Source organism: Mastigoproctus giganteus, chromosome 1 (assembly GCF_048544385.1).
Source record: "Mastigoproctus giganteus isolate SK-2022 chromosome 1, ASM4854438v1, whole genome shotgun sequence".
Lineage (NCBI taxonomy): Eukaryota > Metazoa > Arthropoda > Arachnida > Uropygi > Thelyphonidae > Mastigoproctus > Mastigoproctus giganteus.
In genome coordinates this window covers 7,515,840-7,543,403 of record NC_143575.1, presented here as the reverse complement: position 1 = coordinate 7,543,403, position 27,564 = coordinate 7,515,840, and the positions used below count along the sequence as shown (strand labels likewise).

Genomic DNA, 27,564 nt, shown 5'->3' with positions numbered 1-27,564 from the left:
TTATTTATGGCCAGTGCAGCATAAGCCATAGGCTTCCTTGCATCGCATGGCCATTACTAATATGGCAGAAGAAAAGTTTCAAAAACTTCTTTACTTATGTTAGTGATGGTGAATCAGATTGATCCACTAGATACAAATAGGAACATCACTGGATTCAGAGAAGCTCCCTATGGATTAGAGATGAGCAAATGTCTCCAAATTCAAAGGGACACTGAAGGTTGAAGTGAGTAATTATGGACCTGTAATCCACTTCTTGTCTAAAGAAAAAATGGAATCACCAGTCAGGAACATCAGCATGTATTGTCTGTCGATCTGTTAGCATGTAATAAATTAACTCCTAGCAGACGAATATTAAAAATATTTTATATTTTGCTCTTTTAGAATGTTTTTAAAGCCATCCCAATTTCATTAAAATTAGACAGAAATGAAGCAATTATTATTTCTTAAATTTTTTTTTGAGGGCTGTTCAATAAAGAATGATCATAATTCATTAAAAATCATTCTGCTTGCAATTTTTAGCTAAGCTGAGTTATTTAAGACAAAACCAAACTACATCACATAGTAACTGCACAGCTGACTCATGCACGCTCAGTCAAGTTTTAGCCTGTTCAGTTTCACCTATGCAACAACAGACATGACACACGAGAAACAGTATACTGCTCTCAAAATTTTTTTTCAGTCTTACGAACACGTCACCTGAGGCATATGAAATCTTAAGAAGCTTATGGTGAATCTTCCATATACAGTGAAACTTCCCTTTAACAGACAGCCATGGGGAACAAGAAGTTGTCCGTTAGAGAGAATTGTCTGCTAACAAGAAGTCTGAGGGAGAAAAAAAAAAAAGAAAGAAAAGAAAAATCGTTAAACATTTAATGTAAAATTAAATTAAATTTTATATAGATTTTGCACAATATTTTTGTAAATAATAGACATACAATTGTGCTATGCATATTATGACTTTATCTTAAGAAAAATACATACAGTATTCACTTATTTTCTTCTGCACCTTCTTCTGGCTGATAATTTTATTTTCAACATTTGTTTGGAGTGAAGAAACTATTGAAAGTCCTTCAGTATCTTCTTCAGCGGTGAAAAACATTTTTAAACGATTGATTTGTATGAGCGCTTCTATTTTCATCGATGGTTCGTCGTTAATGTTCTTCAACAGAATGACCTCCTTCCATTTTTTCATCCTCGTGAGGAACTTCTTGAAAAATATCGATGATAATGTCGTTGATATCTAGAGCACCATCTTCTGTAGTGAGGTTTGAGTCTATATCTTTGTAGCCAGGGTCACTTGTAGCGGAAGTATCGTACATTATCAATAGATGTTGAAGTTCTTGTTCTTCTTGGTGCTCCACATTGCTGTTCACAACTTCAATTTTTGCATTTGAGAAGCCAGACTTTACAAAACAGTTCACGACAGTTTGTTTTCTAATTGTGTTTACTGAAGAGGAAATCCACTGAATCGCATCTAGAATGTTGAGTTTCTTTGCAAGGTCACTCGCACATGTTACATCGTTCATGTTTGCAATGAGGTGTCTTAAAACACGTTTTCTGTAGTGAAGTTTAAAATTTTTTATTATCCCTTGATCCAAGGGCTGACACTCTGCAGATGTGTTTGGTGGCAGAAAAACAATTTGAATGTTGGACAATTCAATGTGCAGGTGAGATGCAGCATTATCCATGAAAAGAATAATTTTTCTGTTTTGACAAATCATGTTTTGGTTAAAATGACTTATCCATTCGCTCATGATATCTCGTGTCATCCAAGCTTTTTTATTAGACTTCCAGTCAACATTCAAAAGATTCAACTTTATGCCCTTGAAACAATGAGGATTTTGTGGTTTTTCTATAACAAGAGGTTGTTCAAAGTCTCCCAGCATATTTGTACACAATAGTACAGTCAAGCATTCCTTAGAAATTTTTCTGCCCTGACACTTTTTTAGACTCATTGTTTTTTTCAGGAAGAGCTTTAAAAAACAACCCTGTTTCGTCACAGTTGTAAATATCCTTAGCTTCAAAATCACGACATAAATCTTCCAATTTGACGGTCCACTCTGTTACAACCCCAGTATCAACAGATCCACCTTCACCACTTACGGTTTTCCAAGAAATTTTATGCAGAGTTTTGAACTTGTCTAGCCATCCCACAGAAGCTTTGAACTCATTTACTCCCATAGATTTCGCAACCTCCAAAGCCTTTTCCCTAATAATAGGCCCATTAATGGGAATTTTTTTAGCACGTGCACAACAAAACCACTCATACATAACATTGTCAATTTGAAGTTCTACAGTTTTTGGGAATGATTTTTGAACCTGAATCATTTCCGTGTTGCCAAAATTGTTTGAGCGGTTCATTTTTTTTCTTTAGGATGTCGCTTACCTGCGTCTTCCCAATTTTGAATTTTGCAGCGAGATTGCGAACACTATTTTTTTGCCGATCATATGGATTAATGAATTCGACTTTATCTTTTAAAGTTAAATGTTTACGAGAAGACACTATGCACTTCACACGACATTGAACAAAACTGAAACTCGAGACAAAAGGGCCGACAAATCCCCCCCCCATGCACACACCGAATTCATCAGAAGTTTTACACGTGCCTTAAAATTCTTGAAAAAGGGTTTAGAACCGCGACGCAAACCTTGATAAAATTCAGAGAATCGGAAATAGAAAATAAACACACGATTGAGGCAATACGTGGAAGAAATGTTCCTAGAAAAAGGGCCGTGAGTTCGCCCGCTGTCCATTATGGGGAGATCAAATTAAGCGCTAATCTAAATGAAACAGTGCAGATTAGCTGTCCGCGTCCGTTAAAGAGAATGTCAGCTAGACAGAAGCTGAAAACACGTTAAAACCAACAGAGTAGAGTTGGTTTAAAATAACAAAAATCAGCAATCCTGGAGCTCGAGCCGCTGCTCTCACCGCAAAAACCATAAACTGCTTTTGAAATAGTGAAAGAAGATCATCATATAAAAGTATGGCAACTGGCATAGATGTTGAGAATATCGGGAAGCGAGCAAGGTATTTCTCCATGACCATTTGCATATGACAGGTGTTTGTGAATGCTGGATTCCACGACTACTCACACCTGAGCAACAGCAAGTTCACATGGAAGTCTGTCAGGTGCTGAAATGAATAATTACTGAAGATGGTGAAGTTCTGCAGAAGGTGATAATAACAAACAAGACATGTCTTCTTTTCAACCCAGTGAGCAAGCAACAAAATCTCCATCATCACCAACACCAAAAAGTTTTGGCTTCTGCAGGAAAGGTTACGGTAAACCTCTTTTTTTTTTTTTTTTTTTTGACATTCAAGGAACGGTTTACCGTCATGTTGTGACACATTATACAACTATTATGGGACCTTACTACAGAACTGTACTGCACACTTTGCAGGATCACATTCGTCACAAACAACAACAGCTGCAAGAAGGTAGGTTGATGCTGCATCACAACAATATGAGATCTCACATTGCTCATACTGTTATCCAGTACTTAGCCAGCATTAATATGAAATGTGTTCCTCATTCTCCCTACAGTAGACCTCGCACCCTGTGATTTTTATTTTATTTCCAAAGTTAAAGGAGCTGCAAGGAAGTTCCCAGTCATCAGAAGAGGGTGTAAGGACATAGGACACTTCTCAAATGCATATAAAAAAAATGGCTTCCACATATTTTTTAAGAATGGCAGAAATGCTGGAGTAAGTGCATTTAATCAAATGAGGACCATCAAAATATAGACAATTAATAAACATATATTAGTGAGGAAGGGGCGAAATTTTATGATCATTCTTTATTTAACAGCCCTCAATCTACTTGGCCCTTTTACAGAAATTTTTCAAGCCTACCAAAATTTCATTAAAACAGATCCAATAGATCTCCAACAGTTATTTTTTTATGCATATCACATAAATATTCATAAATCATATATTGTAACTAAAGCATATTATGTGTGGATATTAAGTTTGGTGCTAAGCTCTGATTAGAATTCTAGAATGAATGGGAAATACAGCACATGCACTGAAATAAATTCTCTCAGTGCATAAAAGTCATTGCCTTTGGATCTGCCTTTTCTGTTTTATAAATCATGAATTATTACTTGCTAATATGCACAAAATGTAACACACTGTAAAATAATTAACTTGTTACCATTCCACATTAAAGCAGTGTGGCATTACGAGCAAGTTACTGCTGTGGGTAAATAGCTGGTTGACTATATGACAAAAAATCTGTCATATAGTTAATATTGAGCAAACATTAGACATGTTTGCTCAACGTGTCTAATGTTATTAGATATGCTGAGCAAACAACTTGTGTAGTCGAGACCCACTAATTTTCGTAAAATCGGACAAATGCTAATTCATTGAGATTTTTTCTTGTAGATCTCATTTTGAATTAAAAATCGATCTTGTGTATTTTCACCAAATAGGATAGTATGTATAGGCTATTAAGAAGTATTTTTGGAATTTTAAATTTTAGAAATATTACAAAGAACAGTTTTTGAAGATGGTATAAACAAAAAGCCCACATGAACTTCAGGAAATCATCTCGCTTCATACTTTATTATTTCCCCATGCAAGGATTTATGATCAAAGCTTGCTTTTATTCTTTCATTCTCTTACTAGGTTTATTTCAATTCAATACTACTCTAAATACATCTCATCCAGATGCAGCAATTCCTGGAAAAAAAAATCTCAGGTAAGAGAAATTTCTTGAAATATATTTCTAAAATTTAAAATTCCAAAAATACTTCTTAATAGCCTATACTGTCCATTTGATTAAAATTCACAAGATCAATTTTAAATTCAAAATGAAAACACAGATCCTCTAAACGAAAAAAAATCAAAATGAATTAGCATTTGTCCGATTGTACGAAAATTAGCGGGTCCCAACTACACAAGTTGTCTGCCCAACATGTCTAATAAATTTGAGACTGGGATTTCCATAATGTTTTTTTACACTGTCATGTCTCTAATGTTATTAGTGGAGTTCCTCGGGGAATTCTTGGTATATTGTTTCTGTCAATATTTATTAATGAAGGCCTGGTGTCTAAATGTTTGCAGATTGCTAGAGGTAGTAGTGCTTGCAGATTGCATTAGTAGAGGCATATCATGCAAGAAAGCAAGCTTATGCAGCATCAGCCAAAAAAAAAAAAACTCCCATTTCACCCCTCCGTTCATTCCAAGTACTTGTCTAGCTCAACCTTAAATTTATTTAAGCTATCAGCTTCCACAACAAAGGATGGAAGTCTGTTTCACCAACCAACTACCCGCTGGCTAAAGGCAAACTTCCATACATCTATCCTACATCTGTCTTTCCTCAATATGAATTTATGCCCTCTCAAATGATTATTCTGAGCAAGAGGAAGAATTCATCAGCATTTAGCATGCTCAAACCATTCAAGGCTTTATACACCTCAATCAGATCACCTTGCAGGTGCCTTGTCTTCAGACACTGAAATTTGCAAAATTTAAGCCTTTCTTCTTAAGAGCAACCCTTTGTTCCATTCACTAATCTTGTTGCCCTTCTCTGTACTCGTTCCAACAGCTCTACATCCTTCTTAAAATAAGTCCTCCAGACCTGTATACAGGGTTTCTCAAAAATATTGGTACAAACATTTAGGGGAGGGAGGTAACATCTAAAGGAATGTGAATCGCATAGGAACCCATAACCAGAAACATCACCATAAGTCGGTACATGGCACTGTTCATCAGTTCGCGAGAGAAAATTTAAAAAAGGTAGTCGCCGCAAGAAGAGCATGCATTGATATATGAACTGTGAGCTGGCAGACATGCACCTAGCGTATGGATTACCAGAGGGCAATGGACAAGCCGCTCAACGAATTTATGGAGACGCTTACCAGACAGACATGTGCCAGGCCTCCATTTGTTTGCATGTGTGCATCAAAATTTGTGCAATTATGGGTCATTTAGAGGTAACAGGAGTAGTGCAGACAGACCACATTCGACGCGAACTCCTGCCATGGAAGAAAGTGTGTTGAATGCTGTCCAGAATAATCCTACTACCAGCACACGTGCCGTTGCCTCTGCCTTAGGAGTGTCTCATTGCAGTGTACAGCGTGTCTGGCATGACGATTCCTTACACCCCTTTCATCTCCAAAGGGTTCAGTTACTGCTCCCCCAAGATCATCCTGCTCGTGTGGCTTTTGCGCAGTGGTTTCTCCAAGAATGTGGTCAAGACTTGAATTTTCCAGCCTATGTTTTGGTCATGGATGAGGCTTATTCAATCAGCACAATGCTCATGTGTGGGCTCACAACAACCCACACGGTGTGCACCCCCATGTGGCACAACATCGCTTCACAATAAATGTGTGGGCAGGTATGGTAGGTGACTGCTTAGTCGGCACATACCTGTTACCATCCTGCATGAACTCCGCTAAATATCAGATCTTTCTTGAACAAGTTCTACTAGGTTCTTGACGATGTTCCAGCAAATGTGAGACAACATTTGGTTTCAACATGACGGGGCGCCTGCCCATTATGGAAGGTGTGTTCGTGACCGTTTGAACAGGCGTTTTGGGAGTCGATGGATTGGCCGTGGTGGAACCATTGCCTGGCCCCCACGCTCACCTGATTTATCGGACCTTGATTTCTTTCTGTGGGAGGCCCTCAAATCTATCGTGTATGAATCGCCTGTGGAGACAGAAATGGATTTCGTGACAAGACTCGTCTGCGCTGCTGCTACTGTCAAAGAAACTCCAGGTGTGTTCGACCGTGTCTGCCAATCCATGCTCCATCGGTGTCACACATGCATCGCGTCTCATGGCGGAACCTGCGAGCATCTGTTATAACGTCTTGAAATGCATCCATCTCGTACTCCATTGTTAATATTATGTCAAATAAATGTTTGCCACTAATTACTGTCTTGTGTCATTTCTGCTTCTTGTGCCTCTGCTACTACTTTCCCGTGACGTTTCCGGTTATGGGTACCTAGGCGATTCGCATTCCTTTAGATGTTACCTACCTCCCCTAAACGTTTGTACCAATATTTTTGAGACACCCTGTACAGTACTCAAGGTGTGATCTCACCATTGCCTTATATAAGTGGATAATCACCTCCTTATCCCTGCTAAAAAAAAAAATCCTGTATATCATCGACAAGACACTACGAGCTACTCTTGCAGATCGTCTGCACTGCTCAGAAAACTTCATATCTGCCTGCACAATTACCCCCAGGTCATTTTCATTCTCTACCACTGTCAGTCTTCGTATAGCACAATAGTCGTGTTCCTAGAAACCCTCGTGCAATGCAAAATCGTGCAATATAAACAACAGGCCCTATGGGGAAAATAGGGTTAGGTGCCGACCACCCAAGATTGAACACACATTCGTAGGTGGTAGATGACTTCCATCAACCGGTGAAATACCACCACTTTGCTTATTGGAGTCTTGAAGTGGTGAAACCCATGTTTAGTCTCTAGAGCAAAGTTTCCGGCATCCCTCTCCCCCCCCATACTTCTCCTTCAACCCATGCACGGTACTAAGTACTATAGGTTTTGATACCTTTCGTGTTTGGGGTTTCATAAAAAAAAAAAAAAAAAAAAACATTTGTAACCAAAACATTACCAAACACAAATTATCGTAATAAAATACATAAGTATTTTATTACGACTATTACATAATTAAATATTGCTACTGCTTTTGCTTCTATCGTAAGCAAACTTGTTTTTTGTTTGATTTTCTATCCAAACAGATGACAGCCATTCCATCTCTTCCAATTATGTCTTAATCTAATGGATTTTAATTACACTTTGAGTTGTTCCTGCTAAGTTGTTTTTAAAATGAAAGTTGGTTTTATTTTCTCTGCATTCTTTGTAATTCTTGGCATTACCTCATTTAGGTCTGTAGCACATGTAATATCACATGGTCTTTCATTTCACTCAAAGCGTTTCACAATTTCATATTTTTTCTGCATCGACAGAGGCGGACTGGCCATAAGCCTTACTGTGGAAACCCCGGAGGCTGGTGTGATTTTGGCCATAAACTGTAGTAGGAGGCCACTATAAATTTTCGACGCAGTCCACCTCTGTTTATCGATATTGCTTTTCTTTTTCTCTCTGAATCTGCAGTGTCTTCACCAAGACACTTCCTTTTCACACCTTTTAAGTATTTTACTAATTTTTAGGGAATAAAGCACAATTACAAAACGAGGAGGCACGCTTGATACACATAAACAAAGCTGCACGTGTAGCAACTGAATAAACAACACCATAAAGGTAGAGATACACTAACACCTCACATTTTACTGAAGCACATTTCTAGAGGTTACTACCATAAAACAATAATAATTTCCAGTTGCGTTTCTGCTAGTGGAATCTGTTATAAACTGGTAGTAAACTCGATCTAATTGAATTTGTGATTATACCGATAGCTGGAATTGTGTTGGTTTTTACATTATTATGGTGAAATGTGTTTTCCCTTCATTGATATAAAAAACATAAATACATTTTCAGAATCTTCTCTTCATTCCTATCGTGTTGCATTCAGTTGGGGTGACTCTGCGTTCGACTGCCATTTCTGGCAAACACAAAGGCGAATCGTGCATAAGCGAATTCGGTTCATGTTATATAAGATATCATTCCCCTATTTATAAGTCGTGTATGATCGAGTTCGTGTAGTGTAAACACGTGTTATACAAGGACTGATTGTACTTTACATTTGTCAATGTTAACCTTCATTTGCCACCTCTCAGCCCATCTTAACTTTTCTAGATCCTGTTGCAGCAGCATACTGTCATTAGTGTCCTTAACAACCCTGCCAACTTTTGTATCGTCTGCAAACTTGTACATTAAGCTTGATATACCATCATCAGTATCATTTATAAATACAGAAAACAACAATTGACCCAATACCGAACCCTGAGGGACTTAATAACATTAGTCCACGATGAGCAGTGTCCACTGATTGCCACTGTCTTCTCCCACTCAACCATCCCTTTATCCATAGCAGCAATTTGCCTCCAGTTTATATAAAAGTCTTTTATATGCAACAGTATCCAAAGCTTTCCTGAAATCCAAGTACATGAACTCCCCGACTTATGTAAGGGTTGCAACTTATGTAAAATCCAATGTAAGTCGGAATTTCCCCCTGCTTGTGCAACACTTGCAACTGTGCTTGCTGAATTGATTGAATCAAAAAAGAAATGTTCGACGAACATGTAAATAGAATTATTTATTGTATTTATTCAGTTTATCTCATGTGCAGGAAAAATTACAAAAGAGTGCAATTTAAAAAAGTTTAAAAATTATAAAATTACAAAAAAAAGACAGGCATAACGTCAGTAAGTTTTACCTCTCGAGCATCGTGTCAGAATCGATGTCTTCAGCTGATAAATACGCTGCTGCAGAGGTTGAGGGCTGTGGAGAATCAGGAGGGGCCACTGTCCAGTCATCCATATTAATGGATGACTGGACATTGGCTTTTTTCCTTTCATCCTAGATTTCTTTGTAGCAAGCATGCATATCATTCACCCCCTCTGTTAACTTTTAAGAATCATTCGCTGTCAGGATGCATCTTCTCAAAACTCGCCATTGCCATCCCTCTGGTGATGAAGCGTCTTGGCTCCTCATTTGGTTCATCTTGAACTTCGTCAGCATTTTCTTCTTTCACTATCACTGCCTACAAGTCAATAAGTTCCTCATTAGATAATTCCTTCTCTTCTTCCTGTATTAACTCCATGTCTTTGGCATCAACCTCCAACTTAAGTAGCTCTGAAACCTTTACAATCTTATCTGTAACCTCTTCATATGATTTGTCTTTTTCAAATCCTTCGAAGCCTTTTATGTGCCGTTTGCATATTTACTTTCATGCGCCATTTAAACAATTTTTAGTAATTTCCACCCCAGGCATTATTAATGTTCAAGATGGCATGGTAAATATTGTAAGATTTCCAAGTCTCTTAATGTAAAATTTTTCTCGTCTACTGCAGACAATACCTGAACAAATATGTGTAAATAATATGCTTTTAAATTTGAAATAACACCCTGATCCATAAGGTTGGATGAGTGGAGTCATGTTTGACGGTAGAAATATGACTCTCGCATTTGAACTAAAATCATCTAGATGCATAGGATGTCTAATTTGCATGGGATGCATTATCTAATAGAAGCAAAATCTTTAAAGGAACGTACTTGTCTTTACAATACTTTTCATTGAAAAATATTGGAATGAAGCAACATTTAAAATAATCCTCAAAGATAGAAGTGATACGTACTCTCTTTTTCGATCGGAAATGCATGGGTAGGGTGGCTTTATTGATGCCCTTAAATGCACGAGGATTTCCAGAATGGTACACAAGCAGTGGTTTTAATCTGTAATCTCCCACTGCATTAGCCCCAGGCAAGAGTGTGGCCCTATCTGTTGACACCTTAAAACCTGGTATTGTATTTTCCTCTTCACCAATGTATGTTTGATCCAGCATTTTTTTCTAATACAGAGCAGTCTCATCAACATTAAAAATTTGATGCATTGAATAGTTGCCTTCATCAATAATCTTTTCAAACACATCACAAAATTTCTCTGTAGCTGCAGAATTGGCACTGGTGACTTCACCACATACTTTAACATTGTGGAAACCAGCGCACTGCTTGACCCTATTAAACCAGCGCACTGCTTGACCCTATTAAACCACCCGTTGCTTGCCACGAACTTGGGTTGAGGTTCTCCGTACTTATCCTTAATATCTTCATAAATACTTCTTGCTTTTGCTTGAATGGCCACTGGACCCAGGGGCACTTGCTTCTGAATCCGATTTTCCATCCATATTATTAATAGCTTTTTCCATCTTCGATATAGTATCTGAATGCTGTTTTGTGATCACTGTTGATCTTAAATGCATTGATCCTTTAAAATGTTCTTTAATACGCACACTATCCCTTAAAATGGTTTTCACTGTTGAAGCAACGAGACCTAATTCCGTGCAATAGATGACAAACTTTGTCCTGCTTCGTACTTCTTAATTAATTATCTTCATTTCTATTTCAATTACTAGCACTGAGAGCACTTGACTTTCCATTGGTCCCCTTCCCTTCACCATTGTAATAAGTAAATAGGAATGAAGAGAAGATTCTGAAAATTTGTTTTTTATGATTGAAGATTTCAGTGAAGGGGAACTCATTTCACAATAATATCGTAACATAAACACCCACAGAATTCCAGTTATCAGTATTATCACAAATGCAGCAAGACCAAGTTTATTAACCAATTATAATTAGATGCACTAACAGAAAAGCCCAATAAACCGGAAAGTGCAAATTGCATTTTTTTTTGGCGTGACTTCCAGAAACATGCTTTAGAAAAATATCACAAAGGCATTCAAAATTGATTCTTATAACGGGAACATATGATAACGATGAGAGAGTAGTGCAATTTCCATTATAAATATGACTTTTTAGAGAGATAAATAGCTTAGTTATATAGCAAAAGTTAACTTCCAAGGACTTTGAATGAATTACAAAAAAAAACCTATGTTATTGGGTTCACATTTATTCCTACGGAATGCAAAAATATGTTTCCACGATTTTTTTAAGTTTGCATAGGCCAGCAAAAACTTACGTAAAGTCGAATTTCTGTAATTCAGGGAGTTCCTGTATATGAATTCAAAATTATTTTTTGCATCCAGTTCCTTGGTCGCTCATTATAGTAATCAGATTGGTTAGACATGATTTGTTATTGACAGCATGGATTTGTTAAGGGGTTAGACCCCTTAACAAATCCATGCTGTGATTACAGCATACTTGCAGGCTGTCCAGATTTCCCTGTATTACTTCTTTAACCAGCAATTCCATTATTTTTCCTGAAGATAATGGAATTGCTAACAGGTCTGTAATTACTCATGTCACCGTTTGATCCCCCTTTATGAACTGGAAATACATTCACACATCACCAGTCCATCGGGACCTCACCTGAATACAACGATGGTCTCATAATTATGGCTAACAGTTTGGATAGATTCCATCCACCCCAGGAGCCTTTTTTATGTCCATTTTCAACAATTTCTCCACTTTTCTTTCAGTTATTACAAAGTCATTTAACTACTCGTTAGTCAAATAAACATCTGGCCTCCCTTTCCTTAAAGAATTCCTCACCTATTCAAATTGTCCACAATCTGAACACAATCATCAACAGTTAACTCACAGACATGTGGCCCAATGCAATTAAACCCCTTCCTTCTACTGTTAATATAATATAAGCAGACTTCTCATAATCTGCATTAGCTTGCCTAATTTCCTTTGTGACTTGATTACAGACTAATTTATATCTACCATAAGCTTCTGTATCACCTGATAATTTATATACATCACATGCACTTTTCTTCTCTGAAACGTGTTTCAATAGTTTATCTGACATCCGTTTAGGCCTTGTCTTGAACAGCTTCTCTTCACTGTTATGAAAAGCCTAGTAGCTTCTTTGATAAGTTCTGTAAATATTTCCCATTTAAAATTTGCTGTTGGAAACATCACCAGTTGGTCCCACTGCACACAATTTAAAAACTGTCTGAGATCACTTTAGTCACCCTTACAAAAGCAAAAGCTTTTCCCTTTACCGTAGTAGTTGTCTTTAATTAGATTCTACATTAGTACACTGTGATATAGAGGTCTGCATGGGAATGGGTCTGGCTCTTTGGCTGGGTAACAATGTTTGGACTCGGGTTGGGTACAAATAATCGTAATGAATTGTTATTTCAAACATTTCTGACTGTTTCAGGTCTTAGATATATTTTTTTATGTATTTCAATTCTTAAAGGTTTTTTAGAAAAATGTGTATCATTTGTCTGTTGGCACTTTTAATTGACCAGTAAGGCACTTTGCCAACGTCTCCAAAATTCACCAAAATTTGTACTCTTTCATGGAAATAACCTGCCAGCAGTGCAACTCCAAAAGAAATTTTAGTGCAGGCAGATCAGCAGTGCAAGAGCATCAAACCAATTTAAGTAGCAACAGTGACTATTTTATTTCTGCACAACAATTGGCAAAAAAAGTGTGAAGGGCTGGTAGAGGTGGATATTGATATTAGTTTTATAATTATGTTAAATATGGTAAATTGAAAATTTATTAATTTTCTTTTTTAATTAATATTGATAATTAATTTGGATAATTATTGTTATATAATTATTAATATTAAATTTTAAATGTGAAAGTTTATTTTTTTTTATTATTATCAAATTTCAGATACTAATGCTATCGATTTTATTGATATAAAAAGTTTATCAGGCTGGGATAAAAATCATTTCAGGTAGGTCGAGTCTCAGTAATGAATTTGAAAAACAAGTTCAGGGTTGGGTAGCAGCCTAGAATTAGAGTTGGGCATGGTAAATATTTATAATATAAAAAAAAAAAAAGTAGCCCATGAAGACCTCTATTGTGATAGCTGCCACCCAGTGGGGTCTTTTACCTGCAGATTCTTAATGCATGAAAAATCACTGCTGATAACCAGATCAAAAGTATTGCTTCCTCTTGTTTTCTCTCTAACGTGATGCTGTAGAAAAAACAGACATCCAAGAAATCCACAAGTCTTGCTAGTGTGTGAGGGACCAACCCACAAATTCCAGTCAACAACTGGAAATTTAAGATCCTCATTATGAGATATTCTGATTTGCTGGCCCACTCAATAGGCCTATAACACACTCCTACTCATTTGTTTTCCCAGTGCTTATATCACACAAAACTGACTCAACATTGTACTCTTCACTCATAACCCCACCACCAGTCCTGTCTGTCTTTCCTGTATTATTCAAATAATTCCAAAATCTATATGATGTATTCATCAAATATAGGCTTCCATATTCAAATTTGGTATCACTTATTTCTGAGTGACATGTTTTTGCTACTCCTACAATGTATGCATTTGATGACTTAATCCAGTGGTCCCCAAACTTTTTTTGGTCGCGCACCCTTATTTTACTTAAAAGTACCTTGCACCCCGGAATAAAAATTAAATATATAAAGCTTAATATTTTTTTTTTTTATTTATAAACATTTACATGGAAGGCATATCTAAAAACCACATATTTTAAAAGATCACAAAGTAAAAAATACAAAACAAAATTAAATTAAGTTCAAGTACAAAATGCAGGTACTTGAACATGCATGATCGATGGCATGATCAAATAAAGCCGTGCAATCAAACAAATCTGCATATTGAAGCATTAAAAAAAAAACATTTATAATTTTATTTTCAATTAAAAAAAAAAAAAAGTAAAGTGCAGCCATTATCAACCCACTGCAGGGTGGAAGCCTCCTCAACAATTCATGCTGAGGGAAATGGACCATAATCTGCCACGCTGGTCCAGTGCGGGTTGGCAGATCGACCGTATTCAGCAGTCAGGGGCTTGAACCCCGGTCTACTCAAAGAGCGTGTGCAATTACATTTCGAAAAACTAAAGTTTTCATAATTAATAAATATTGATTTATTGTGTATTATCTAGTGCAGTGTTTCTCAAAGGGTGTGCCACGTCACATTAGTGTGCCACAAAATTTTCCAAGTGTGCCGCGAAATCTTAAAAAAAAACTAGCGTCGTTTTTATTTTAACATCATTGTCCGAATATACTTACATACAATACCATTAATGGTACGTACAATACCATTAATAAGAATAAAGTACACGAAGGATCTTTTTATGACGAATTGAAATTGACATATCCGAATACAGGGGCATCTGCAGTTCAGGCGCCAACACTATTTGAATAAAGACCAATTTCTGTAGCCCGCAGACCACGTGAATCGGACCGACGCGATACTGTATAAGTGCGCAGCGCCCCTGAATTACCTCATTAAGTCAAAATAAGGGATCCCATCTCTAGTCTCTCTCTCTCTAGTTCTCTGGGAGTTGTAGGCATGCGGCGTATTACGTGTTTATATATATCGTATTAATATTGTCATATTAAACTGTGTTTGTGTTGTAAAGTAAATAATTTAGGGTTATTCTACAAAATAATTTAGGGTTATTCTACGTTTTTTGTTTATTAGAAAAAACTGAAAATGGATATACGAAAATTTTTAAATAAAAACAAAAACTATTGATGTCGGCGACAGTAGTGTTCTGCAGCAAATACAAATATATCCATTGAAAATAGCGATAATATGAACAATACCAGCGCCGATGAATCTCAGCCAAAATTATCGAAAATTAGTACAAGAAAATATAAAGAAGATTACTTAAATTTTGGTTTTACGTGGACAGGGAATATAAATTTCCCCTTACCTTTATGTGTTGTATGTGGACATAAAAAAGCAAACAGTGCAATGGTTCCTAGCAAGCTAAAACGCCATATGGAAAAAGTTCATCGAAATTTGATGTCTAAAGACAAAAGGTATTTTGAACGATTAATGACAAATAGTGCCAAATAAATACAAAAATTGGAAAACACAATAAAAGTGTCTGACAAAGCACAAATTGCCTCCTATGAAGTAGCGCAACTTATTGCACAAAAAGGGAAACCTTATTCGATTGGAGAAACGTTGATCGGTCCTGCTTGTCGTATAATGGTGAAATGTATGTTTGGCAAAGATGCAGAAGTTGAAATAAATAAAATTCTTCTTTCCAACGATACTATAAGTCGAAGAATAATCGATATGTCGGAAAATATAGTAGAAAATGTTCAACAAAAACTTGATGGTCAAATTTTTGCTCTGCAAATAGATGAGTCAACAGATATCAGCGGGAAAGCACAATTAATGGGATTTGTTCGATTCATTAACGGAGATTTAATTATGAACCAATTTTTATTTTGTCAAGAATTGCCAGGAAGAACGACAGGAAGGGAAATATTTAATTGTGTAGATAACTTTTTCGAAAAGACAAAGTTATCATGGAATTTTTGTACAGGCATTTGTACAGATGGTGCTGCATCGATGATCGGACCTGAAAAAGGTTTTTTGGCGTTTGCAAAACAAAAAAATTCAAATCTTATTTCTACACATTGCATTATTCATCAAGAAGCATTAGTAGGCAAAACTCTCCAGACAGAATTAGTCATTGTACTAGATGACGTAATAAAAATTGTTAACTATATTAAAAGCAGACCTTTAAAATCACGAATTTTCAAAGAATTATGCGACAGCATGGAATCTAACTACAATTGTTTATTACTACATAATGATATTCGTTGGCTTTCTAGAGGAAAAGTTTTAGCCCGCGTATTTGAATTGCGAACAGAACTTTGTACATTTTTTAAAAATGAAATAAATACAGCAGGAAAACAAAAGAATCGTATGAAAATACAAAAATTTTATGATTGTTTTAAGAATGAATTGTGATGTGCAAAACTGGCTTACATAGAACATATATTTGCACAACTTAATATTTTAAATACTAGTTTACAAAGGCGAAACGAAATATCTTAACGTCAACAGATAAGTTAATTGCTTTTGATAAAAAAAATTATGCTTGTGGATGAATAAACTTGATTAAAATAATTTAGCTATGTTTCCTAAGATTCCTGAACAGATGAGAAATTTTCTTGCACCAGTGGTGAAAAACCATTTGGAATTGCTTCAAAAGGCAATAAAAACATATTTTCCATCTATTAAATCGGAAAAATATGACTGGATTCGAAATCCTTTTATTAATGATACATCAAACTGGAAGCTGTCTTGAAGAAGAGGAAGAACTGATTTCCCTTTCATCCGATAGAACATTAAAAATCAAACATTCGGAATTTCATTTGGATACTTTTTGGATTTCAGTCAGAGATGAATATCCAAAGTTATCTAAAAGAGCAATAAATATTTTACTCCAATTTTCTACGTCGTATTTATGTGAGTTAGGATTTTCAACTCTCACTAACATGAAAAATAAAAAACGATCAAGATTGGAAAATGTCGAAGATGACCTGCGAGTTGCTCTGTCTGAAATAAGACCTGATATAGCAGAAATAACAAAACATCGCCAATCACATATTTCACATTGACTATAATTTTTTAAATAAAAATTCATTTGATTTCTATCAAATATTTGAATAATTTAAAGCTTTGTTGAAGGCGTACATATTTTCTTTTTGTAATTATTTATTTAATTATTTTTATATTTTATTTTGGTTGTAAGAATTGTTTGCATAACACAGATATAATATAAGTATAAATAAAAAAATTGTTAATATTATTTTTCGTTCTATTTATTTAATTTAGAAATTTCTTCTTCTATGACTAACTACGTAGGTGTGCCGCGAAATTTTTCTTCTTTGGAAAATGTGCCACGAGAGTAAAAAGATTGAGAAACACTGATCTAGTGCACCCCGCTTTGGAGACCAATACTTCAAATTCATCATTTATTTACAATGCTCCTAGCATTAGTGCACATGATCTCTGAGTTACCCTAACACAGACAACATACTTATTTGTTCTATGATGACCCACAGCAGGATATGATGTCCCAGACTGCTGCATTTACCAATAGCAGCAATCACTTTTTTCACCTCTGGCTGTGGCTCTAGTTAAGCCATTAGTCTGTGTATTCCCACCCCCCAAAGCTGTTTTTTTTTGCATCTTTTGCCAAAGATTTCTTGTAATCTGCCTTCGCTGGCCAACCTCCTCTGTGACTTGATTAGAGACTAGCTTATACCGTATTTCCCCATGTATAAGACGCACCTTAATTTACCAATAGCAGCAATCACTTTTTTCCCCTCTGGCTGTGGCTCTAGTTAAGCCACTAGTCTGTGTATTCCCCCCCCCCAAAAGCTGTTTTTTTTTTGCATCCTTTGCCAAAGATTTCTTGTAATCTGCCTTCGCTGGCCAACCTCCTCTGTGACTTGATTAGAGACTAGCTTATACCGTATTTCCCCATGTATAAGACGCACCTTAATTTTGGGGGCCGAAATTTGAAAAAAAAATGTATTACATAAAGTTTTTGAACTCAAGTTTTATTCATCATAAAATTCATACAACTCATCACTGTCAAAACTCCCATCCATTAGCTTGTCCTCATCTGTGTCTGATGACGAATCACTGTCTTCATATATTACCTCGTCCTCAGTTCCATCTATACTTCTTATATGCCATACTTCTTAAATGACTTTACAACGATCTCAATCTTGATATTATCCCAGGATCTTTTCACCCAGGTACAAATTTCTCCTATAGTTGGTTTCTTCACTCTTCCTGCTGGTGTCAAATTGTCCCCAGAAGACTTCATCCATTGGTTCCATTTGTCTCTCATGGCAGCTTTGAAGGGTTTGTTAATGCTGACATCAAGCGGTTGGAGCTGGGATGTAAAGCCTCCAGGTATGACAGCAAGTTTTGTTTTTTGCTCTGCAGCAATCTTTGTATTTTTTGTTATGTGTGTCCCAAACTTATCAAGCACCAATAGGGCAGGTTTGCGTAAGAGCCCCACCTGGTCTCCTGCTCCAAACTTTCTGAAACCAGATGTGCATCCCATCCTGATCCATCCAACCATGAACGTGGACAATCACTCCTCGAGGAATGTCTTCTTTTGGCATTGTTTTGCGTTTGAAAATCAGCATAGGAGGCAGCTTGGTTCCGTCGGCACAACAAGCTAGAAAAACTGTATAATGGCTCTTTTCATGTCCACTTGTCTTCACAGTTACAGCTTTCACCCCCTTCTTATCAACAGTTCTGTTACTTGGGACATCAAATTGAAGGGGGACTTTGTCCATATTTGCAATCTGTCCCAACTCAAACTGATGTCTTCCAACATTGAATTACAAAACGATGAAATTCAAGGAGCTTCTGCTCACAGCTTTCAGGCAAATCTGGTGCGTGTACGCATGCTTAGTCCATTCCGTTTCATGAACCTGAAGCACCAATTGTGTCCTCCTTTGAAATCAGTAACTTCTTTTTCATCAGCAATTCCTCTTGCCTCATACTGAACCATCTTTGTGGACACAGCAATTCTAATTGCCCTTTGCTCTTCCATCCATATCTTCAATTCCCTCTCTAAATCAGGCCATTTTGCTGACTTGCCTCTCATGGCCTTCTTCTGCTGTGGCGTTTTCAGTAGGGTTTCTTCCCATATCCAGTCTCGGATTGTTTTCTCAGTTGGAGGAGGACCAAACTTACGTCAACAGCACGATTTCCATTCACTTTTGCAAACTGGATCACTTTTAACTTGAATTCAGCACTGTATGAAATCTTTTCTGAGCCATTTCTGGGGAGAACGTGGCAAAACGTAACTTAATATACCTGTAACAAGTGCGAAACAAAGAGTGCAAAGACAATAAGCGCGAAAAATGCAAGTAAAAAAAAATCTACATTAGTTCATCCATTTAGGCCTAAACCTTGAACAGTATTTCTTAGTTGGGACAAAAAGCCTAATAGCTTTCAAAATTAATTCCTTGAATGTTTCCTATTTAGAATTTGATGTTGGTAACATCAGTTGATCCCACTGTATAGAATTTAAAAACAGTCTGAGACCACTGTAGTCACCTTTACAAAAGCAAAAGCCCTTCCCTTTACCCCTGATGGTAGTTACATCTTTGAGTAAATCCCACATCAGTACACTGTGTTCACTGCCACCCAATGGTTCCTTTATCTGCTGATAATCAGAAATATGCTAAACTCGCCAAAAAAACAAATCTAATAAACTAAAAATCAAATATACACAATTGATCAATATACCAATAATTTTTTTACCCACTTATTCAATTAAAAATGTATGCAATATACTGCTCCAAAATCTAGTCTTCAGTATTGTTTTTTGCTTATGCACCATTCTGGACCATTTTTTGACATCTACAGTTTACCTGTTCTTCCAAGCGTACAGAGAAAGGCTACTGAGTTACTCTGTTTAGTGAGCCATTTTAGGGAAGCCCCAATGATTTGTATGTTGAATTAATTGGTTTTTTTTTTTAATCTTCTATTTGCCAGTTATATGTATGTGAATGCATGTTTTCTTCAGCTAAGCAGCCTTTTAAAATATGTTTTGCAATGTTAATCCTTAATATTGGTCTATATAGATTTAAAAAAAAAAAAAAAAAAAAAACACACTGGCAGGCCATTTACAGGTAGTTGCTGACTTTACAAGTTAATTCGTTACTAGCGCATGCTCGTAAAGTGGGAATTTCCCATAGATGCAATGCTAAAAATAGGGGTTACATTTTCAACAATGAAATTTGACTATAGTAATGTTAAATAAAGGTCAACAAAAACAATAGTTTATATGTTATTGTTTTTGTCAAGCAAATTATAATAAAAAAGAAATTATTTAGGTCATAAATGTTAAAGAATATTTGTTTTTCATCATCATCGACTAAATGCACACTCGTTGATGGTTCAACACATTTTAGGCTTGGCACTCATTGGTTTGTTGGAAGAACAATTAGTCTTCAGAAATGCTTCAAAGGTCATTTGTTTCCAAGTCTTCTCTTTTCTTTATAAATTTCATGATAGCAAGCATAAGCATTTTTTAAATCTGTAACAGCTTTTCTAGTGCACTCAATTCGAATTTTGTGACTCAAAAATCTCAATTGCTTTTTCTGTGTTGTAAAGCTTCATCAAGCCCCTTGAGAGTAAAGGAACAAAGAGGGGTTTCATCTTCTTCCTTGGCATCTTCACATTTTGCCATTTCAAGAAGGCCTTCATTTGTGAGCTCTCCATTGTGTGCTTGAAACAGATCAGTGATGTAATTTGTAGAAACCTCAAGCTGCAATTGGTTAGCAATATTAACAACCAGTTCCGTTTCATTTTGTATGATCTCTGCTGGTTCTTGAAGTCCTTCAAACTTGTCAATAAACTGAGGACAGTTCATTCCAAACACCCTTCATGTTCTCTGTAATTTTATCCCAGGCTCATTTTATTATTTTTATTGCATCTAAAATATGGAATTCTTTCCAAAATTCCTTAAGAATTGAACCTCCTTACATTAACAAACAAACACATGCACAGTAGCAGCACAATAATACACAATAGTATTGTATAGCTACATGTGTGTGGGGGGGGGGGGTTTGAAATGCCATATTTATGAATGTTTAGCAGCTTTTATTTATTGCAATTAATGTTCATATTTTTGATTTTGTTGATACTTGCTACTTGAAAAAAGGAACTCTTAAAGCGGAAACTGCCTGTAATTATACATTAAATGTATTTGTGCGTAGTTATTATTAATATGTGCAGACTACTTTCATTAAGAGCGCTTAAAAAAAAAAAAAAAAAAAAACAGATGAATAAATCCAGATAGTCTAGCAGTACATAAAAATGAAGTAATTTTTCATAGATAATATAGAATTGAATTTTTAGCCCCCACAAGTTTTCCCAGGACAATCATGGGCCAGTAGAAAGCATCTTGCAAGTTGGAGGTGGCCTGCAAGCAATTGTGTTGATACATGTCAAAAATCAATTACCTCTTGTTTCACAGAGAATGGGAGATGTACTGGCATCCTATGGGTATATATATATATCTCATATAAAAAAAAAGTAAACTGCAGCCATTATCGACCCACTGCAGGATGGAAGCCTCCTCAACAACTCATGTTGAGGGAATTGGACCATAATCTGCCACACTAGTCCAGTGCGGAGTTGGCAGATCGACCGCATTTAGCACTGAGGGGCTTTAACCTCAGTCTACTCAAGGAGCGTGTGCTTCTGCACTCCCGCTCCTGACCACTCAGCTACGGCAGCCTATATCTCATATAATACTTGTTTACAAGTATTATATGAGATATACTATAAGCTTCCATCATGTTCTTATTCTTGCATTTTACTCTATTTATTTAACTTCATTTGAGATACTTATATCATATACCAAGAAGTGTTTAATTAATTTGTTCAAAATGTTTAATCAGTTTGTTAAATTTAAGCTCAATGAATTTAGGACAACTGCCTCAAGCAAAGCAAGTCATAGAACATTATCATACTCTTAGGGTAGCCTTTGTTTTATGTAACTAACAAGTTAATATTCACTGGGTAATAAAAATTCCTATCACTATATATTTATTAAGTCATTTGAGTCCATTTTCAGACACATAGAAACAAGTATACTCAAATAAATTAGAATGTATGAAAATGTTATGTAACGATTACAAAATTCTCAACTGTTTGCAAAATTGTTCAAAACACACAAGTACTTTAAAAAAAAAAAGTGTCATCAATTCAGCTTATGCTAAAAAAAAAAAAAAAACAACACAACAGGGCTAATCTTTACAAGATGGTACCCTTCCGGTTGATGTGAGTAGCAGTGATTGACATGCCTAGCCCGCTATGGTTAGTCTCAATTAGGGTGTTTATCCCCCCCCCCCTCCTGCCACTGTATTGAAATCACAAAACAAGTTCCTGATTTTAAACCAGCAGTAAAAGGGGGGGGGGAGGTAAATTCACACCTCCTCAAAACTCAACCGGAAGGGTACCAGCTTGCAAAGATTAAGCAAAAAAAAAAAAAAAAAGCAATAAAACATCAAACAAGTAAGGTTTGATGTTTTAGGTAGCACTGAGAGAACAAGTTAGCTATTGACTGGATGAGAAAATTCCTATCACTGCATTAGTTGAGCCTTTTGAGTCCACTGTCAAATACAGCTGTTTGAAGAATCTGGGATTACTTGGAATGCATTTCTGCAGTTGATTCAAATTGCAGTTTTATACATTTCTACTGCTGAACTGCATTTGAGTAGGGCTAGATTTTTCAAAGTGCATAGTTTAAAAACAATGCCCATGGAAACTGCAACAACTCTGGACCTTAATGACCACAACAAAAGTACCAGAATCATTTCCTAAACCAAAACCCACTAATAAATAGTGAGATGGGAAAACCAAGGAAAGTAGCAAAATTACTAACAAAAACCAGCATCAAAATAACTAACCGGCAAACAAAACTATAAATTTATAGGTCTGTCAGATTGTCATGAGTTTTAATTAAGTATATCAACTTCGTTGCGAGGGCATTTTGGCATGATTAAAACACTTCAAATAAAAGAATTCTTCCAACAGATAAATGTATTGCTATTTATAGACTGTATGCTATCCCCCACTTTTTTGTAATTTATTTTTTTTTTCTCAGTGTAAATACAATGGTATTTACACTGAGAAAGCATTGTATTTCCATAAAAATTAGGTTCATTTTCTGTCTACACCAAAGCTAGCAACAATTTGAAAGCAGTTATTAATCAGCCCAAACTAGATTTTGAACAGGCTAAGAGAAGAAAACTTGCTACTTACCTAAATGGTAGCTGAGCATTCTGGTCTCCTGCCAAAGTTATTGGCTGCCACTTTTGCCCATCTCTGTTTCCACATGTCAAAACTAGATGGTTCTAATGCCACTTCAGCCAAAGATAAAGCTCACCTGCTAGCATCTTATTTTTCTTCAAACCGTTATATTGATAATCTTGGTAAACCACCACCCACCATTCCCAGTACACTCCATTCAATGCATCCTGTGGTCTTCCATCAAAAGGGGACCAAAGGATTTTGATCAATCTTCATGCTAAGAAAGCTCCAGGTCCTGACTATTTCTCCACTTGTTCTCAAAACCTGTGCTCCTGAATTTACCCTGTTCTGTGTCAGCTTTTTTCACTTTCTTATTCAAAAGGTGTTTTTCCTTCTGCTTGGATATTTTCTCATATTCAGCCAGTTCCTAAAAAGGGTGACAAATCTCTCCTATCAAATTATTGTCCCATTGCACTTATTTCTACTCTTTCTAAAGTAATGGAAAAATAATTTAACCACCAACTCAAACTATCTAGAAACTTTCTATGTAATCAACTATCACCAGTATGGATTCCATCAGTGTCAACCCAATGGTGATATATTTTGGCTTATGTTACCCATCTACAGACAAATTCAATAAGTTTCCATCTTATGGTTTGTCAACTGTTTTTTTATAATTGGGTATCCAGTTTTCTCTCTGACCACTCACTGCATGTGATGGTAGATGGCTCTCTGTTTTCTAACTTCTTTCCTAATGGTGGCATTCCCCAGTTCTTTCTCCCACTCTTTTCCTCTCATATATTAATGACCTTCCATTGACTGGAAATCCTATCCACAGTTTTGCTGTTGATATCACATTGAATTCCACCTTCCAGTTTGAGAAACCTTGCCCTGCACAAACAGTGTCAACTTCTGGAACATCCACTGCCAATTCCTTAAATGCTGATCTCCATATAATTCTCCAGTGGGGCAAAGACAACTTAGTTGATTTCAATCCTTCTAAAACTCAGGCCTGTCTCATATCGCAAAAAGGATTCCTCTGCTCATCTTCAATGACACTGATTTCTAGACAAGATCATATCGCTATTGGAGATTACCCTGACTTCTAATTTCTCTTGATATACGCACATTACAAATATTGTCTGCATCTAAAAAACTCAGTTTTCTCTTTCGCTCTAGGCATTACTTTTCTTTAAAAAAATTCCTATCACTGTATTAGTTGTTCGCCCTGTATAAATTGCAAATCCACCCCCCCCAACCAAAGAATACTGTTTCCATATCTGTTATGGCAGTGCAGCCATAACTGCCCTCTTTTGGATGATTCCATCCAAAAGAGGGCAGTTGGACTAATTAATGACTCATCGCTAAGGGTCTCTCCACTGTCTCATAGGGATTTGTTTCTGCTGCATGGCTTTTCAATAGATACTTCCATGGACACTGTTCTGAATTGGCTTCTATAATTCCCACTCTCTCTTCCAAAGCAGTCCAAACACTTGCTGCAACCAGTCAGCATCCTTTTACTGTTCTCACAGAACCAACTTTTCTTCTTCCTCATTAATCATTCAATTTCCATTTTCTGGAACAACCCTCCAACATACATTTCCTGAAAATTACAATCAACAAAAGTCTAATGTCAACAAATATCTTCTTTCATCTTCAATCTATGGATGGTACTGAGTACTACAGGTTCTAATTAAAATAAATAAATTTTGTTTATACTCCGGTACGACCAAATGATAAGAGGAGTTCACAAGATAGACAGAATACAAGAAACAGCACTGTATTCAGCAGTCACGGGCTTGAACCCCGATCACTCAAGGCACATGTACTTATGCACCTGGGTTCATGTTTAATTCCTCTCATGTTTGGGGTTTCGTAAGAAATAAAAAATAAAAATTACATGGATTACATAAGGTATTCCCACCGAGGAAGAGCATACATCTAAGCAAATAGCAATATACTTTTCCATTTGGACCAGCCTAGAAGTGCAGTTTTTTGAACAATTCAATTTCTCCCTCTACTTTTTACAGTGTCTTTAATGAGTAATGTCAACACAATCCAAAAAGACAACAGCTCATGAATTTCTCCACAGTACATGTTTGATGAACTTGGGTAGCAAATTTAGCTCAATGCTATGCACAAACTGTGACTACATTCTACTATACAAAGGTTTATAAAATTTAAGCAATACTATTATTTTATCAATCGCAATTGATGAAAGTGTCCCTTATTATCCAGCCAGCTATGTGAAATTTTTATCACAATATAACGCTTTATGTAAATACAATTATTAAACTTACTATATAAATTTGCATTACATAAATTATCTATATATATAATATTGGTATAAATACACCACAGTTTACCCATAAGTTTAACTACATTAGTGTAAAGGCATCGTTTAATTTTATCTCATATTGTGGCTACCTTCACAAGATACCAGTAATTCTCACAACACTTCTCTAATAGAAGAGACTACTGTTATTTATTCTCAGTGGGCACCACCACCCAGACAGCACTGTTTAAGAGCTTGTTGGCTCATTCATCAGTGGGCAGGCAGGTACCCTGGTAATGCAAACATGCCATCACAGTTACAAAGTTAATTCCCCAATATGAGAAATGCCAAATGATGTCAGTAATAATAATATTTTGAAGACTAAACGTGCAAGGCATAATGTTATGGGTAGAAATTAACTACATAATGTTGGTGTAAATAAACCATAGTTTACCCATAAGTAGTGTAAATGCATCGTTTGATATTATGCCTTGCACATTTAGTCTTCAAAATATTATTATTACCAACACCATTTGGCATCTCTCATATTGTGGAATTAACTTCGCAACAGTGATGGCATGTTTGTATTACCATGGTACCTGCCTGTCCACCGATGAGTGAGCCAACAAGCTCCGAAACTGCTGTCTGGGTGGTGGTGCCCACTGAGAATAAATAAAAGTAGTAGTCTCTATTAGAGAAGCACTGTTCATTCAAAGTAGTGCAATAGATGGTATCTCGTTGTGAAGGTAGCCACAAATGAGATAAAATCAAATGATGCCTTTACACTACGTATGTAGTTAAATTTATGGGTAAAGCTGTAATAGACTGTGTATTTACACCTATATTATATAGTTAATTTCAACCCATAACATATGCCTTGAGCATTTAGTCTTCAAAATAAAATATCTACATTAAAAATCACATTACAGTGAACACTTCCTACTCTTTCATTTCACTGCCATTTCTTCCTCTTTAACTGAACAAACAATATCCATAAAATGAATAAATAACCACTAACATTATAAACAGCTCCATAAAATAACGTCGGTAAGTGCATTGGAAATATATATGCAGAGTCAGTTCCACGCTTACAGCTACCCATTGAATATTGATTTTCCCCCTTTTCAATTAAATATCATTATCTCAAATTTAGGAAACGAAAATGTTCTGCTTGATAAGCAAAATGTAACAAAAATATTTCGCAATAAATATTTCAAATAAAAACTAGACAGTTATTGCGAAAAAAGTAGCCATTTTACAATCACCCTAACGAAGCTTGATATTTGGTGTCCGCGCATTCTTCGCAAAAACGCTACCTTTAAATAAAATTTCGTTTCAAGCATTATTCGGAATTTGAGTTTCTGCTTATAATTAAAACTTCTACTGATTATGGCCACCCTTAAAACGCACGCACCGATATCAAAACAGCGCTGAAATTCCTTTGTTTGGAGGCCTAATTCTAAATACCAATCATCTTCACAAAGGCAAGTCCAATTTCTAACAAGAGACGCCATAACGATATTTGCCGGTAAAGGTTGTTACTTAACGATATTTTAAGTTATATTACGCATCAATAAGCGTGTTCCTTAGATTTTAATCACACTTATGATTACTAGATGCACGTTTGTACACTAATAAACTTATTTAGCTTACCCGTATTGCGTTCCTCCTGTAGTAAAACCAAAATAATTATTAGCAGCCATCTTCCAACTCGCACTGAAAACTGTGAAATACAGACAAGAAAGATGATGACGACGTAACCTCTACGGAAGCTGAAATAGACGGATATATAGTAAAAGTCTTCTTAATATTAACTATTACTAATAAAAACAAAAAATATTAGTCATGACCATAAAACATATATATATAATCCAATTAATCCAAAAATTAAATAAACAGAAATTAATAAAAATATATATAAATAAATAAATAAATATTATTTATTATTGGCATATTAAAAATAAATAAGAAAAATAGTAGGATATATATATATATATAACTAAATAATGGCTACAATATTATAATATTATATATTGAATACCAGGTAGTATTTTAATATGAAGTATTATTTAAACAGGGCTACTTTTATTAAATATTAAATTCAGTTAGATGAACAAGAAATTAATAGAAAAATACAGACCGAAAACTAGAGCTCAATTCTATTTACACCAACTAT

At 35.8% G+C, this 27,564-nt stretch overlaps 1 protein-coding gene across 1 annotated transcript in view; it reads right to left on the bottom strand.

The window, feature by feature from the left end:
- Zn72D (Zinc-finger protein 72D) overlaps positions 1-27,146 on the bottom strand; it is a 220,494-nt gene extending 193,348 nt beyond the window's left edge. The window contains exon 1 of the mRNA XM_090371344.1: positions 27,042-27,146. Coding sequence (XP_090227470.1) covers positions 27,042-27,091 — 50 coding nt within the window. The 5' untranslated portion in view covers positions 27,092-27,146. The remainder of the gene's footprint in view (positions 1-27,041) is intronic.
- Positions 27,147-27,564: the final 418 nt, after the last annotated feature.